The sequence below is a fragment of the Somniosus microcephalus genome, chromosome 4, assembly GCF_052327205.1.
Source record: "Somniosus microcephalus isolate GS21.2 chromosome 4, FLI_Smic_1.0, whole genome shotgun sequence".
NCBI lineage: Eukaryota > Metazoa > Chordata > Chondrichthyes > Squaliformes > Somniosidae > Somniosus > Somniosus microcephalus.
The window spans coordinates 266709447-266724160 of record NC_140990.1 but is presented as its reverse complement, the minus strand read 5'-3'; the positions used below and the strand labels follow the sequence as shown (position 1 = coordinate 266724160).

Genomic DNA, 14714 nt, shown 5'->3' with positions numbered 1-14714 from the left:
AGGAAACACTGGTTGGGATTATGGACTACTAGCTGGTGCTAAATGCTAAAGAATGTTAAAGATGCAAATGAACTAACATGGTTTGGTTCTCATCAACATTTTAGCCAACATGACAATATAGGTGACTGATATCTGGGAAAAGACTGGTGACCGAGAAAACCATTTTCACTGTGTTGAGTTTAATCCCACAACAGGCTGGTCTCAGTCAATTCTGAGAGATAAAAGCTGCCATGCTTTCCCCCCTCCCTAAGCAGATGGGAACAAGAAAGGCACCAGAAGGGTAGGAGAGAAGGGAGAGATCAGGAGAATCAAGGAGGAAAGGAGCTACTTAGTTTCCAGAGTGCTATGATCTTTTAGAAAGTACATAAGCTGTATAAAGGCTTAGTACAGTTCAACAGAAGCAGAAGTGTTAAGAGTGAAACTAAGATTATGGCAGGTTAAAGGTTTATCCTTATAGAAGTAACTTATGAAATGTATCACCGTAGTATTTATAAGGTCATGGCTCAGAGTAGAGTGAGAGTTTATTGACAATATAGCAATGTAGAGAAAGAAGTATGCACCAGGTTAGCTAAGGCAGAACAAGGTGACAACTGAAGAAACAAAACAAACATTCCCAAGAAGAGGAGCATTCGAAAGGGAGTTGAACAGATGATGCTACAAATCCGGTCAACTTGAAGAGCCATGGATGTCCACACCCAATATAGCCTACTAACTTATCAACATTAAATACAAACTGTAAATCTGGCCTTGCTAAGCCATATAGTATCCTTGAACGTTACCATATAGCAAAGTTACGGCAAATCGAGAACACCCAACTACAATGGAGGACTCTTTGATAGACTTGAATTACATTTGTGACATACTTTTGTTGATTAATCTATACTCTAGTGCCTGTTGTAGTTCTCAATGCTTAACCTTAAGATGGCATTAAATGTGTGAATAAAGTAGTGATGGTTCATACATCTGTGTCTGTCTTCATCTTTGATGACTAGCAATTTTTTTTTTTTTTAAACACATTCCACTCAAAAAATTGTACTGTAATCTCATTTTGATTGACTTGGGGTGTAACTATTAATTACTCTGAACTGGGCATCTTAAAAACCTCAGATGTGTATGGGAGAAATCCAGTCCTATTCTCGTATGCATCTGCTAGGAAAAAGCACAAGGCTTGGTCTGGTTTCTTTTATACACACACACACGCATTTTATATTATATATATAAAAAATATATATATAAAAACACTGAATATTGGAAATTCCAATAATATATTCAGCACTTTCTAGGCATATTCTACCATCCACTGTTATCTTGTAAAAAAAAGGTCTGATCTTCTTAAGCCAAGTAATGTGTACAATATAAGCTAGATGCTACAATTTGTTTTGATGCTAATAGTTGATGCGTTCCATCACAGCTTTCAACATTCATAGAACCATAGAAATTTATGGCAGAGAAGGAGGCCATTCAGCCAGTCATGTCTGTGCCGGCTGATAATGAGCTATCCAGCCAAATCCAACTTTCCAGCTCTTGGTCCGTAGCCCTGAAGGTTACGGCACTTCAAGTGCATATCCAAGTACGTTTTAAATGCGATGAGGGTTTCTGCCTCTACCACCCTTTCAGGCAGTGAGTTCCAGACCCCCACCACCCTCTGGGTGAAAAAAGATCTCCTCGACTCCCCTCTAATCCTTCTACCAATTACTTTAACTCTTTGCCCCCCACCCCAGTTACTGACCTCTCTAAGGGAAATAGATCTTTCCTATCCAATCTATCTGGGCCCCTCATCATTTTATACACCTCAATTAGGTCTCCTCTCAGCCTCCTCTGTTCCAAAGAAAACAACCCCAGCCTAGCCAACCTTTCCTAGCTAAAGTTCTCCAGTCCTGGCTACATCCTTGTAAATCTCTGTATCCTCTCCAGTGCAATCACAACTTTCCTGTAATGTGGTGACCAGAACTGTACACAGTACTCTAGCTGTGGTCTAACCAGTATTTTACACAGTTCAAACATATTAGGGCAGCATGGTGGCATAGTGGTTAGCACTGTTGCCTCACAGCGCCAGGGACCGGGGTTCGAATCCGGCCTCGGGTGACTGTGTGGAGTTTGCACATTCTCCCCATGTTTGCGTGGGTTTCCTCCCACAGTCCAAAGATGTGCGGGTTAGGTTGATTGGCCATGATAAATTGACCATTAGTGTTAGGGAGATTAAAATATGTGGGGTTACGGGGATAGGGTGGGATATGTGTTGGTGTAGGGGTTACGGGGATCGGGTGGGATATGTGTCGGTGCAGGCTCGATGGGCCGAAATGGCCTCTATCTGCACTGTGGGGTTTCTGTGATTGTGTGAGATAAACTCCCTGCTCTTATATTCTATGCCTTGGCTAATAAAGTATCCCGTATTCCTTCCTAACCTTATTTACCTTCATGGATCTGTGGACATGCACTCCAAGGGTCCCTCTGTTTCTCTACACTTCTCAGTATCCTACCATTTATTGTGTATTCCCTTGCCTTGTTAGCCCTCCCCAAATGCATTACCTCACATTTCTCCAGATTAAATTCCATTTGCCACTTTTCTGCCCACCTAACTAGTCCATCAACATCTTCCTGCAGTATACAGCTTTCTTCCTCACTATCAACCACACGGCCAATTTTAGTATAATGTGCAAACTTCTTAATCATGCCCCCTACATTGAAGTCTAAATTAATACCACAAAAAGCAAGGGACTCAAGTACTGAGCCCAGTGGAACCCCACTGGAAACAGTCTTCCAGTCACACAAACACCCGTCGACCAATACCCTTTGCTTCCTGCCACTGAGCCAAGTTTGCATCTAAATTGCCACTTTCCCTTGGATCCCATGGGCTTTTACTTTTCTGACCAGTCTGCCATGTGGGACCTTGTCAAAAGCCTTGCTAAAATCCATGCAGACTACATCAAACTCGCTACCCACATCAACCCTCCTTGTTACCTCCTCAAAAAATTAAATCAAGTTAGTCAGACACGACCTTTCCATAATAAGTCCATGCTGACTGTCCTTGATTAATCTGTGCCTTTCTAAATGATGATTAATACTGTCCCTCAGAATTTTTCCCAATAATTTGCCCACCAAGGTTAGGCTGATTGGCCTGTAAATACTCGGTCTATCCCTTTCTCCCTTTTTAAACAACGGTACAACGTTAGCAGTCCTCTGGCACCATACCTGCAGCCAGAGGATTGGAAAATAATGGTCAGAGCCAATGTTCCCCCTAATTTTTTGGGGGCGCACGTCCCCTTTTGGCTGCGTGGCACATTCAGTTTCGCGCATGCACGAAATTTAACATTGCAAAAGCCGGTCCGTGCTGCCCAGGGCCAGCAGAGAGTTGCACAGGACAGGTTGGGTGATTGGGCAGAAGCATGGCAGATGCAATATAACGTGGATAAATGCGAGGTTATCCACTTTGGTGGCAAAAGCAGGAAGGCAGATTATTATCTGAATGGCAATAGATTGGGAGAAGAGGACGTGCAACGAGACCTGGGCGTCCTTGTGCACCAGTCGCTGAAAGTAAGCATGCAGGTGCAGCAGGCGGTTAAGAAGGCAAATGGTATGTTGGCCTTCGTAACGAGAGGGTTTGAGTACAGGAACAAGAATGTCTTGTTGCAGTTGTACAGGGCCTTGGTGAGACCACATCTTGAGTATTGTGTGCAGTTTTGGTCGCCTTATCTGAGGAAGGATGTTCTTGCCATGGAAGGAGTGCAGCGAAGATTCACCAGACTGATACCTGGGATGGCAGGAATGACGTATGAGGAGAGATTGGGTCGATTGGGCTTGTGCTTGCTGGAGTTTAGAAGAATGAGAGGGGATCTCATCTAAACTTATAAAATTCTAACAGGACTAGACAGACTAGATGCTGGAAGGATGTTCCCGATGGCCGGGGAGTCCAGAACCAGGGGTCACAGTCTAAGGATAAGGGGTAAGCCATTTAGGACAGAGATGAGGAGGAATTTCTTCACCCAAAGAGTGGTGAACCTGTGGAATTCTCTGCCACAGAAGGCAGTAGAGGCCAATTCATTAAATATATTCAAGAAGGAGTTGGATATATTTCTTAAGGCTAAAGGGATCAAGGAATATGGAGAGAAGGCAGGAACAGGGTACTGAATTTGGATGATCAGCCATGATCTCATTGAATGGCGGAGCAGGCTCGAGGGGCCGAATGGCCTACTCCTGCTCCTATCTTCTATGTTTCTATGCACAGCTTAGAGGGAATGCTGGTCAGAGCCTCCGCTATTTCCTCCCTTGCTTCTCAAGAGCCTGGGATACATTTCATCCAGGCCTGGAGATTTATCTGCTTTCAAAGATGCTAAACCCCTTAATATTTCCCCTCTCACTATGTAGCCTCATCTAATATGTCACACTACACTTTTGTGAAGACAGACGCTAAGTATTCATTAAGAATCATACCATAAATGTCTTCTGCCTCCACACAGGCTACCTTTTTGGTCTCTAATAGGCCCTACTCTTTCTTTAGTTATCCTTTTGTCCTTTATGTATTTATAAAACATCTTTGGGTTTGCCATGATTTTACTTGCCAATATTTTTTCATGCTCTCTCTTTGCTTTCCTAATTTCCTTTTTAACCTGAACAAGTTTGAACATCTATGAAGGACTGCACCAGGAGAATTCAGCAATCCCTCAGTCCTGCATTAGCTGTCAAGGTTAGATTCGCCTTCCAAGTCCTGGCATGGAGCCTAAACACACAGCCTCCAGACCCATAGGTCAAAATACTAACAACTGTGCCAAGCTGACACTCAATTGAAGATTAGTGATGCCAAAGTATGAAACTCTCTGACTGGCTATGCCACAGGTCAGAAACTTGTGTATTGCCAAAGCAATAAGTAAAACTCTCAGCTTTCAGAATTCCAGCTGCATCTCCACTAGGACAACTCTCAAAATAAATTAAAAAAACACATTAACACAAATAAATATGAACAACCACCTTCTAAACAAAGGATGTTAAGTAAGTCAGGTTTTAAATAAATAAATCAGAAGTCCAATGAAATCAGATAGAATAGCTTACATTAGTTTTCCTCCGACATCGTGACAGGTTTAAGTAGAGAGAGATCCTCAGATCTCTAAAAGATTTCATTTCATCCCCAAGTCCTTCTCGTGGAAATTTCCTTAGGGCATACTGATATCTCTGGGCTGCCTCTTTCATCTTTCCTTTCTGCAGGAGTTGAGAGAGAAAACATATTATGGCTTGTAGTATTATAAAAATCAATTCATTTTTGACATATTCAGCTGCCAAGAACAGGTTTCAGTCATGTGTCAAAGCTTTTTCATACCCACAAGATATCAGTTTGTTTTGGCCTAAAGGTTCCCACGAAGAAACAGGACAAAATCCAATGTATCTACTATCAGCAATGGCCTGAGGCGATGATGTGGGATTGCAATATATGAAGAATACTGTTGGTTCAAAGAATAAAACCCCAACATTAGGTACTTCTGGATTCCTTCATGCCTTACTGAAAACTGACTACGATGTAGTATTTGGAACAGGAGGGTCCTTCGAAAGGAACAGAGATTCTAGAACCAACAAACCAAAATGTGAATCATCACAGTTCCTAAGCCAAACCAATAATCTTCGTTTATAGTATGTTTCAAGTTGTAGTTTTACCAGATGCTCTTAATTGATACTTTTGAAAAATGCCCACAAGGTGAGGATCTAGCTGAACATAAAAAGTAAAAGATTAGTTTAAGAGATGTTATGATCACGGAGGGATGAAGGAAGGAGTCTTAATTGTGGAGATTGAAGTGAGAATGCAAATATAGAAGATATGGAACAATAAATGGAAATTGGTTCATTTTTTACTTTACGCATCTCATATTTGAAGATTTCCCACCGCTGATCGGTCAATCTGTTTGCTGCCCAGTTAATTTGGTCAGATCCCCTTTCATCTCACTGAACTTTGCTTTTTTTTCAATCCAGCACCCTTATCTTTGACTATTATCCTTTTCTTTTCGTACATTGAACATAACTACGCTGTGGTCACTATTTCCCAATTCTTCTACTCTCAAAACAGTGATTTGCTCCACTTCATTTCCCAGAACTAAATCAAGCAATATATCTCTTTCCTTGGGCTAGAACATACTAACCTAGGAAGCAGTACTGCAAGCATTCTATAAAGCGTTCTCCACTTTGAACACCTGCATTACTTTTGTTCCAGTCTAACTTAGGATAGTTAAAATCACCCAATATTATTACCCTGTTGTTCTTGCAAGTTTCTTTGAACTGAATGCTGATCTCCACCTCTATCCACTTAACTAAACTTGAATATTTCCTACTGGTGAGAGGATAGCAGTGAAGATTACATTCTACTAGCCATTTTGCCAATGTTTGTTTGGAAATGACTTTGCCTAGGATTTTGCGACCATTGAGGAGCGATTTGGTGTACACCATTTAAAAGGATTAAGTCCTTCGGGCACCTACATTGTGGAATCAATAACGTAGTTCCAAATGGGTGGGAGATAGATGAAGAGGTTGAAAATACATTACTTGTAAGAATCTGGATGAGGCCTAAGGATGGTTTAGTCGATATGCTGGATCAGATAGAGTTGATCCACAATAAGGTGAATCTCGCTTTTTTTGAGAGTCAAAACCAGCAGAAGCTTTGCAATTCACCAAAACAAGAACTTGAGACTGCTTGAGCTAAGAAACTTAAAAGGGCCATTAAAAAAGAGCCCATGACACCACCACATAATTTTTCCCACTGTGATACAGAATTGGGTGCGAGAGTTGATTTTTACAGAAACATTAGTTAATACACAAGTTAATATACTCCTGCTCCTGCGAATTTTCTGTATTAACGAAAAAGTCTCCTGTAAAAGCTGACTGAATCCATTGCGTTGCTCCTGCTTCTCAAGCCTCTCTTGCTCATAACAGCTCTACCATTCTTTCAAATTATGATCCAATTGCTCATATAACCAGGTGACCTGACTCCCTGACTGCTGCTAGTTAGTGGTGGAGGCAGGCTGGCTGCTCCAGCTCACACCTCTCCTCACAATCAGGTACTGCAGCTTACAATTAAATAAATGTATGCTTCCTTATCTAAAAATTACAGCCGTTACACTTTTATGACACAAATAAATGCAGACCACTTAGTAAGGCTCCAAAGAAACTGGATACCTGCTGCAGAATCTACATTTTCTTGCTTCAGAAATTGGCCTTAAGGTGCCAGAGAATTCTAATGCCCTGAATATAAATTTAAGATTGTACCAGAGGAGTTTGGATAGGATTACATTTACAGACTCCTTCCATGAAACAAGATGGACTCTGAGAACCTGAAGGGAGACTATCAATGAAGACTGCAAGAGTTAATGGAATTATGTGGAGCTGGATTTCAGCAACAAATTGACATGGTTGAGTTTTCAAGTACTGACTAAATTATGATTGGAACACCATAAAATAACCTTCGACACCTGATATTGTAAGCTCTGTCTGTCGAAGGTTTTCTAAAATCCAACAGAGCACCTATTTTGGAAAGTGGATCATCTTCATATAACAAGCATTTCAATAACTAAGACATGAACTGGTTTATAGAGAACAATATTTTTTAGCACAGACGTAGGCCATGTGTATTCCAGATGCAGCCTGACCATTGTTTTGTACATCATGACCTCTTGCTTTTGTACTCAATCCCTCTCAACATAAACCCCAAAGTCCTATTTACGATAACAGATTTTTTTCCACGTGCTCGCCCAGCTCTAAGGTTTTATTTATCTGCACACCTAAATTCCCTTTGGCTTCACTGCATTGGTTTCATCTGTGTGATGGCTCAGTGAGCTTATCCAAAATTTAGTTAAACCCCAGACCAGGAAGGTTACAGGTGCAAACCCTGGTCTGCACTAAGTTAGGTGATGTCAACCAGGCAGTGCCAGAATTGCTACAATTGGCCTCTGCACTTGTGTTACGAAAGATAAAAATTCATCCAGGGTTCCCACACCTGACTGTTATCCAGCACCTATTGAAAGGTCAGGATTGGGCTAGGCTGTAATGTTCTTACTGGTAGAATAGTTTGCTGAAACTCATTGTTGATATTCATACATGAATAATAACCACAGGCATGGTACTGCAGGGCACCTAGAGCCCACAGAATTGTACTCCAGCAAAGAATCAACTTGAAGCAGGCAGAAAAAAAATAATAACCTAGAACCATGGTCACAATGATCAATATGGAGATAGCAGAAAAGGGACAAAATATAGACTGACTTTTTTTCTTCAGAAATATAGCCTTTGCAGCCTCTTGACCCCTGAGCAGAAGAGAGAGTTGGCAATTGTCCAGTAGATAACCCCTAAGTACTGAAAATGTTCGGAACTATTCATGAGCTGGGTTATGGACTCACATAACATCAACAGTTGTGTGGCGCATCCTGGCTAGAGGTTTTCCAAAATACATCACGCCATGGTTCGAGCATCAACAAGCCTTAGCATTAGCCAGTGCTAGGAAAAAATGATATCTTCTGTTTCTTCTGATTAGATGGATACTGGTTGGTGGCAAGGTGCACCCCTCACCGCCCCCCCCCCCCCATAGATCTTGACTGGGAAATGGCAGACAGACTGCAAATGGGTAAATGGGATCATATCCTTCAATACAAGGTGGAACTAGTAGATGCCAACATATGCTGGGTCCTCTCCAGGGTTAGTACCATCAAGCCGGATCAATATCACACTTTAATGTTCTGTGACATGGAGTCAGCTGATGTCAATGCTGCGCTGGTGTTGGAGAACATCATGGGATTCGGTGAAGACATGGCAAATAATATCTGAAGTGTAGTTTTAGGATTGGTTAATGCCAACCGTGTACCAAGACTAGTTTCCAATTTACGTTTAAGCTGATGGTATGAAGCCTATACATTTGATTCTAGTGGAAAATCGGAGACAAGCTGGTCATGCTGAGGTGTTATGTGTCAATGACAAGTGTCAAAGACTGGTAGCAAAGATATGACCATGCTTGGAATAGTATTTAAATAATCCATAGTGAACATGGCGAGTAAAATTTTTAAACCTCATTAAAATTAGATGGATCGGACAGTACCAAGCCTTGTTCCCATTCCAGTGTTGTGTGGAGAATGAAGAAGAATTTCCATTGTAATAGAAGTAAAATGTAGCTTTAAAAAAAAAATAACATGTACATTCTAACTTTGGCCCTTAATAAAAATATAAACACAAATGTTGTAGGAATTGCAGTTTTAAGAGACCATCACTCTGGATTCTATTCATTTTTTTTTAAACTTAAGAAACCTTTATTATAGTCGAGGCCCAATAACCTTTAGTGCAGGAGAATACCAAGGTTAACAACAGTAGAAGAGATGAGGTAAATCAGGAAGTAGTGAATAGGTGATGCAAAGTTGGATTTTAAAGGCCTTATATTCAAAAAGGAAGGGAAGACTGTGCAAGTTAAGAAATTGCACAGTTTTGAGGTCCTGGGAAAGATTGAGTTAGAGTATTATCACAGCATAATATGTCATGAAGGAACAACATGTATTTATAGGAGAAAGGTGTGTGCATTGTCCTAAGTTACATATGACATTTCAAAAGACGATTAGACCATACCTTATAAAGTAGATTTCCTTCTTCCATTAGTTTCTGTAATAAAATGATCAGGATGTCTGGTTTGGACGTGGCCATTGCCCAAGCTGCATTACCTACACAAGTAATAATATGTCTTCATTTTAGAGAAGGACATGGTCATACCCTTGCATAGAAAATTTGTAAAGTTCTAAGACATCATTAGCTAGGACAAAAAAGAGCAAATTCTGTTTAAAACCAATACCTGAGCAGTCATAAGAACTTCTGTAGCCTTTATAACGTATTAATGGAAGCATTTAAGGAAAGGGGAATGAAAGTAGGAAAAAGTTAATGTAAAAAAGTCAATATAATTGGCCTTTACTTCCATACAAAAAGCTTATTTACCTTACAGTTGTGACAGCTTATTTTTTAAGTTTACATTTATAATTAAAGCACGGTTCCCTACTAAAAATCATATTGGCAATATGATTAATTTGTCAAATACTTTCATTGTTGTAACAAAGACCATTTTCCACTGTGCACTTAGTTTTCAAATAATAAAGTACTCTGTTCTATGAAATTAATCATAGTCATCTGTAAACAACATCGTAGGAAAATCTCAACCTTTGGTATAAAACATAAAATTTGTGCCACATTTAGAGGTACTGGGTGCAAGTATTAGTGAATTACTTTTTTTCTGAAAAAACACTAATTTATTCACGAATGAATGGATGTTGATAGATTTATTCAGAAATGCTGGAAATGAAGATTCCAAAATATACATTTAAAGCCTGTTCTGCCACAGAATTGGTACTATTAAGATATTTTATTAAAAATAATCACTGTGGCAATGTGCAACTTTATTGGTAACAATATTAAAAAGCAGAACAATGCAGCTTTAAGAAAATTCTTCAACAATGTCTACACAGTCATAGCAGTGCCCAGCCAAGGTGTTTGAGGGCATATTCCATCACAGAAAACTGGGCACAGAGATGGCTGCGGAGAAAGCAGCACCAAGGGTGTGGGAAGCAATGAAAGTATTTACAGCTTGAGTAGCTATATTACAGTGGAAAAAATAAATTAAAATTGGAAGAAAAAGAATGGCCCGTATTTTGCGGTGGTAGTGACAGCAAAACTTTCAGCGTACGCCGCTATTACTCCTCTGAAACTGACCGTAACTTCAGGATTTAGCGCATGCACAGATAAACACGGAAATCCTGATGTTGCTGTCAGTCATTCCCTGCTCTGCCACAGGCTGCACTGTGGAAGCCCCATAGCCGGCAACCAATGAAATCAGTTGAACTGATGAAAACGTAAGCTTTTCCGCTCTAATATCTAAATATTAAACACCCTATAAAAAGTTAAGCCTTGTTGGAATAAGTCTAACTGGGGTTTTAATGGCATATTGACTGTTGAACAACCATTCTGGCCCTGAAAAACTAATTTTATATATGAGGAATGTCAAATAAAAAATACTGTATTTTCAAAATAATAAAAATATATTTAAAAGTTTTATATTTCAGCTTCTACCGTAACCCCATGTGTATGTCCCAATCTTTATTTTGGTCTCTAAAATTTTTAAAAAGTGAACTGATAATCAGTGCTTTTTATTTCCTGATTTGCTGTGTGAGAATTCTTCAATGTGATTGGCTGCTTAGACAGCTTAATGACATCACTGCTGCTCTACCTTTTGACAGCACTATAATCAAATTAAGGTTGAGAAACCTAAAGTTTTCGCCACAGAGATCGCAAGATCTTTGTGGGCAGCTTTCTGAGGTCAGCGGCGAGCACCGTCGCTTCGCCACTGACCGCAAATTCCTGGCCAATATGTTTATCAAGAACAAAGAAACACATCACAAACTGTTAACTACAAATTATACAGGGGACTTTGGTCTCTAGAGCTGATGGATGCAATTTTATTTACAAGATAATCTCCAACAAAATCCCCTAACTAATCTTTTCCACAAAATTAAAAAAACTTTTAAACTATAATATTTTAATAACAGCCTAGATTTTCAAATCTGTTTTATTTTAATGCCTGCATTAATCCATTTACAATTAAAAGAATAATGCCGAGGGGAAAATCTTGGTTCATTACACCTGACCAAAGCCGTGGTGTAAATAGGAAATATGGCACGCGTACATTCACAATGGATACAGTTGACATACAACTTACAAACCAGAAGTTATAACACACGTCAATGAACATACACAGTTCTCCATGAGGGAAATCCACGATAGAGTCTCAAACATGGAATCAAGATTTTCATGAACATAATTGTTTGTCAATCAAAAGAAAGTAAATTAGGCCTTGGTATGTAATGGTACATTCACTCAAGTTAAAAGCTTATGTGAAGCTGAAAGTGCTTCACATTGATACTAAACTTGGGAATGTAAATCAGGTGTGAAGGCTCAAACTGTCTCTGAAGTGAAGCTATGAGATTTCCTTTCATCAGTCTCAGCTGGTCTTGATGAAAAGCTGGTGTCTATTAACACCAATGTTGGAAGAGATAAGGTACTGGCAGTCTGTATTGAACTGTGTTCAGAAACTTTTTGTAGCTATGCAAACTGTTGAGGCCATTGTGTAAATAGGTTTACAGGAGAACGGTCTGAATTATCCTTACATTTTCAGGAGTCAAGTCAACAGAAAGATGCTGATGAAAGTCAGTTCTAGCTGATCCAGTCGTTTGCAATCTTTTACAAAATTCTGGAATTGGAACCTGATCAATACTGAGCCATTGGCAGCTGCATGGCAGCATACTGCTAGCTGCAATGAAGTGACGATGGAGGGAGACTGTATAGTTTTTCCTTACAGTAAGCCAAGATGGGAAATATCTGCATCTATCATGTGATTATCTGTGCACCAGTTGGAAGACCAACAGTTTAGTCATTTATCTTGCACCAGTATTAGTTGGCACCAGATGCCATTTTATCTTGAGAATAATCGGTTTAGTAATTGGACCAAGGAAAAATTGAGAGGCTTAGAGGGTTCTGATGACTTTGTCCTGTCCTTTTCAGAGAAACCAAATGTGGGACCAGTGTTACAAAGCTGTAAACATGAATAAATCTAGTTGCTCTATTTTCAAATTAACAAAAGTCAGAAATCTAATATTCTAACCAAGATCCATTGTATAAATAACTGTCACTAATGGTACTCATGGATCCTTGTCATTTGGTTAGTAAATGTAACTGTATACACAAAAAATGCTCCTGGAATGAAAATACCAAAACTGACAGCTTTTCATACATGGTTCCTGAAATATAAATGATGGAAACAATTCGTACTAATGGAAAAGTTGCATCAGTCGAAATGTTTTGCTGTATAACTATTTCGAGGAGCTCAACAATGATGTCATAGGAACAGCAATATGCCATCCAGCTGCTCGAGCTTGCTCAGTCAGTCATTCAATTGTCATGGCTGATCTGTACCTCAACTCCATTTACCGGTCTTACCTCCATATCCACAGCACGGTGGCATAGTGGTTAGCACTGTTGCCTCACAGCGCCAGAGACCCGGGTTCGAATCCGGCCTCGGGCGACTGTGTGTGGAGTTTGCACATTCTCCCCGTGTTTGCGTGGGTTTTCTCCGGTTTCCTCCCACAGTCCAAAGATGTGCGGGTTAGGTTGATTGGCCATGATAAATTGACCCTTAGTGTTAGGGGGATTAAATAGGTGGGGTTACAGGGATAGGGTGGGATATGTGTTGGGGTTACGGGGATCGGGTGGGATATGTGTCGGTGTAGGCTCGATGGGCCGAAATGGCCTCTATCTGCACTGTGGGGTTTCTGTGATTCTGTGATATCCCTTGATACCCTTATCTAACAAAAATTGTTAGGCAAGATGTCAGAGACCATTAAACTAATAATTAAGGGACATCAAATTACTTGTTTTCCTTATGTGTACATTAGGCAATCAATCCACACGAGTACATAGCAATTAATAATCCTTCGCTACTGTCAATTAAAATCCCTACTATCTGGTGCTGTCCAGGAGACAAATTATTTCTGCCAATTAAATGAAGTAACACAATGTTCAATACATAAATAGTGTCCATTAAGAATTTGTTAATTAGCCAATTAACAAATGCGCTGTGTATTTAAAAAAGACAATTATTCAAGTTGAATTAAGACCGTCATTCCATTATTGTAGTAAAACGTAAATAACTTGGCTGTAAAATGATCTGCACAAAATATTTGCATTATAAACAAATGATGGTCTATCCAAAGTGGCAAATACATCTGACAATACTGAAAATAAATCAATTCACGAAGTGTTTGAATGGGACAGGATTAGGATTTTCATATGGACTGTATTGAACTGGACTATCGGAATAACAAAATAATACTGAACACCAAATGGCACAGATTTTTTTGAAACCAGGAAATTTCAGATTTTCAATTGACAGTAACAATGAAAGAAGTTTACAGAAAATTGAGCTACATACATTACAAAAAACAGTATTATCTAGGACAAACCTGTTCCCCTTTTCCCTCAGTCAAAATAATGAGCAAAAATGGCACCATAACTTATGAAAAATACATCAATTAATTTTTGTAGCTTTGTTTCCTGTCAGTCTTAAAGCCGTACCTAGTTTTGCACCTTTCTGAAGCAGCATCACCACTACTGAAGTGTTGCAGCATCCAATTGCTCTGTCTAATGGACGCATTCCACTGTAGTCAACATGCTCAATCATTGCACCTCTTTCCACCAGATACTGAACCTGCGCAGCAATTATAAAACTTATTAAACAAGTTCATTCATTATTATACAAATTAATTCGAGACACTCCGGATTGCGTAGCATGTTTATCCACTTAGTCCTATAGGCTAGAAAGGTCCCAGATTCAATCCCTGGTATGGGAACCACAATTCATCTCACTGTCCCAGATTAGGGCTTGGCTGTGATGCACCCTGCAGTTGAATGGCCTGCAACAGTTGCTATCAAGACTCAAATAAATATTAATATATAATTTTAAGTTCAACTGTTACATTAAATAACATGTAAAAAAAATTTTTTTTCTTACTGCCAATGCTTTTATTTGGTTATAAGTCATAAAAAGTTTCCCTGATCCAGTGCAACTAATATCTATATTGTATTGTGTGGAAATACACATAACCCATTAAAATAGTTGTTCTATTAAACAAATTAGTGGAGCCAATCCACTAATGAGGAAACTACAA

General features: G+C 39.5%; 1 protein-coding gene across 9 annotated transcripts in view; it reads right to left on the bottom strand.

Moving 5' to 3' along the window:
• The window catches only part of tanc1a (tetratricopeptide repeat, ankyrin repeat and coiled-coil containing 1a), a 242169-nt gene that overhangs the window by 11497 nt on the left and 215958 nt on the right, over nt 1–14714 (bottom strand). For 7 of the 9 annotated variants that reach the window (XM_085986345.1, XM_085986352.1, XM_085986347.1 and 4 more), the window contains 4 exons: nt 14122–14254; nt 9800–9826; nt 9580–9671; nt 5047–5193 (listed from right to left, as the gene is read on the bottom strand). In XM_085986345.1, coding sequence (XP_085842471.1) covers nt 5047–5193; nt 9580–9671; nt 9800–9826; nt 14122–14254 — 399 coding nt within the window. The remainder of the gene's footprint in view (nt 1–5046; nt 5194–9579; nt 9672–9799; nt 9827–14121; nt 14255–14714) is intronic. The other 2 variants (XM_085986350.1, XM_085986349.1) reach the window with 1 other exon arrangement.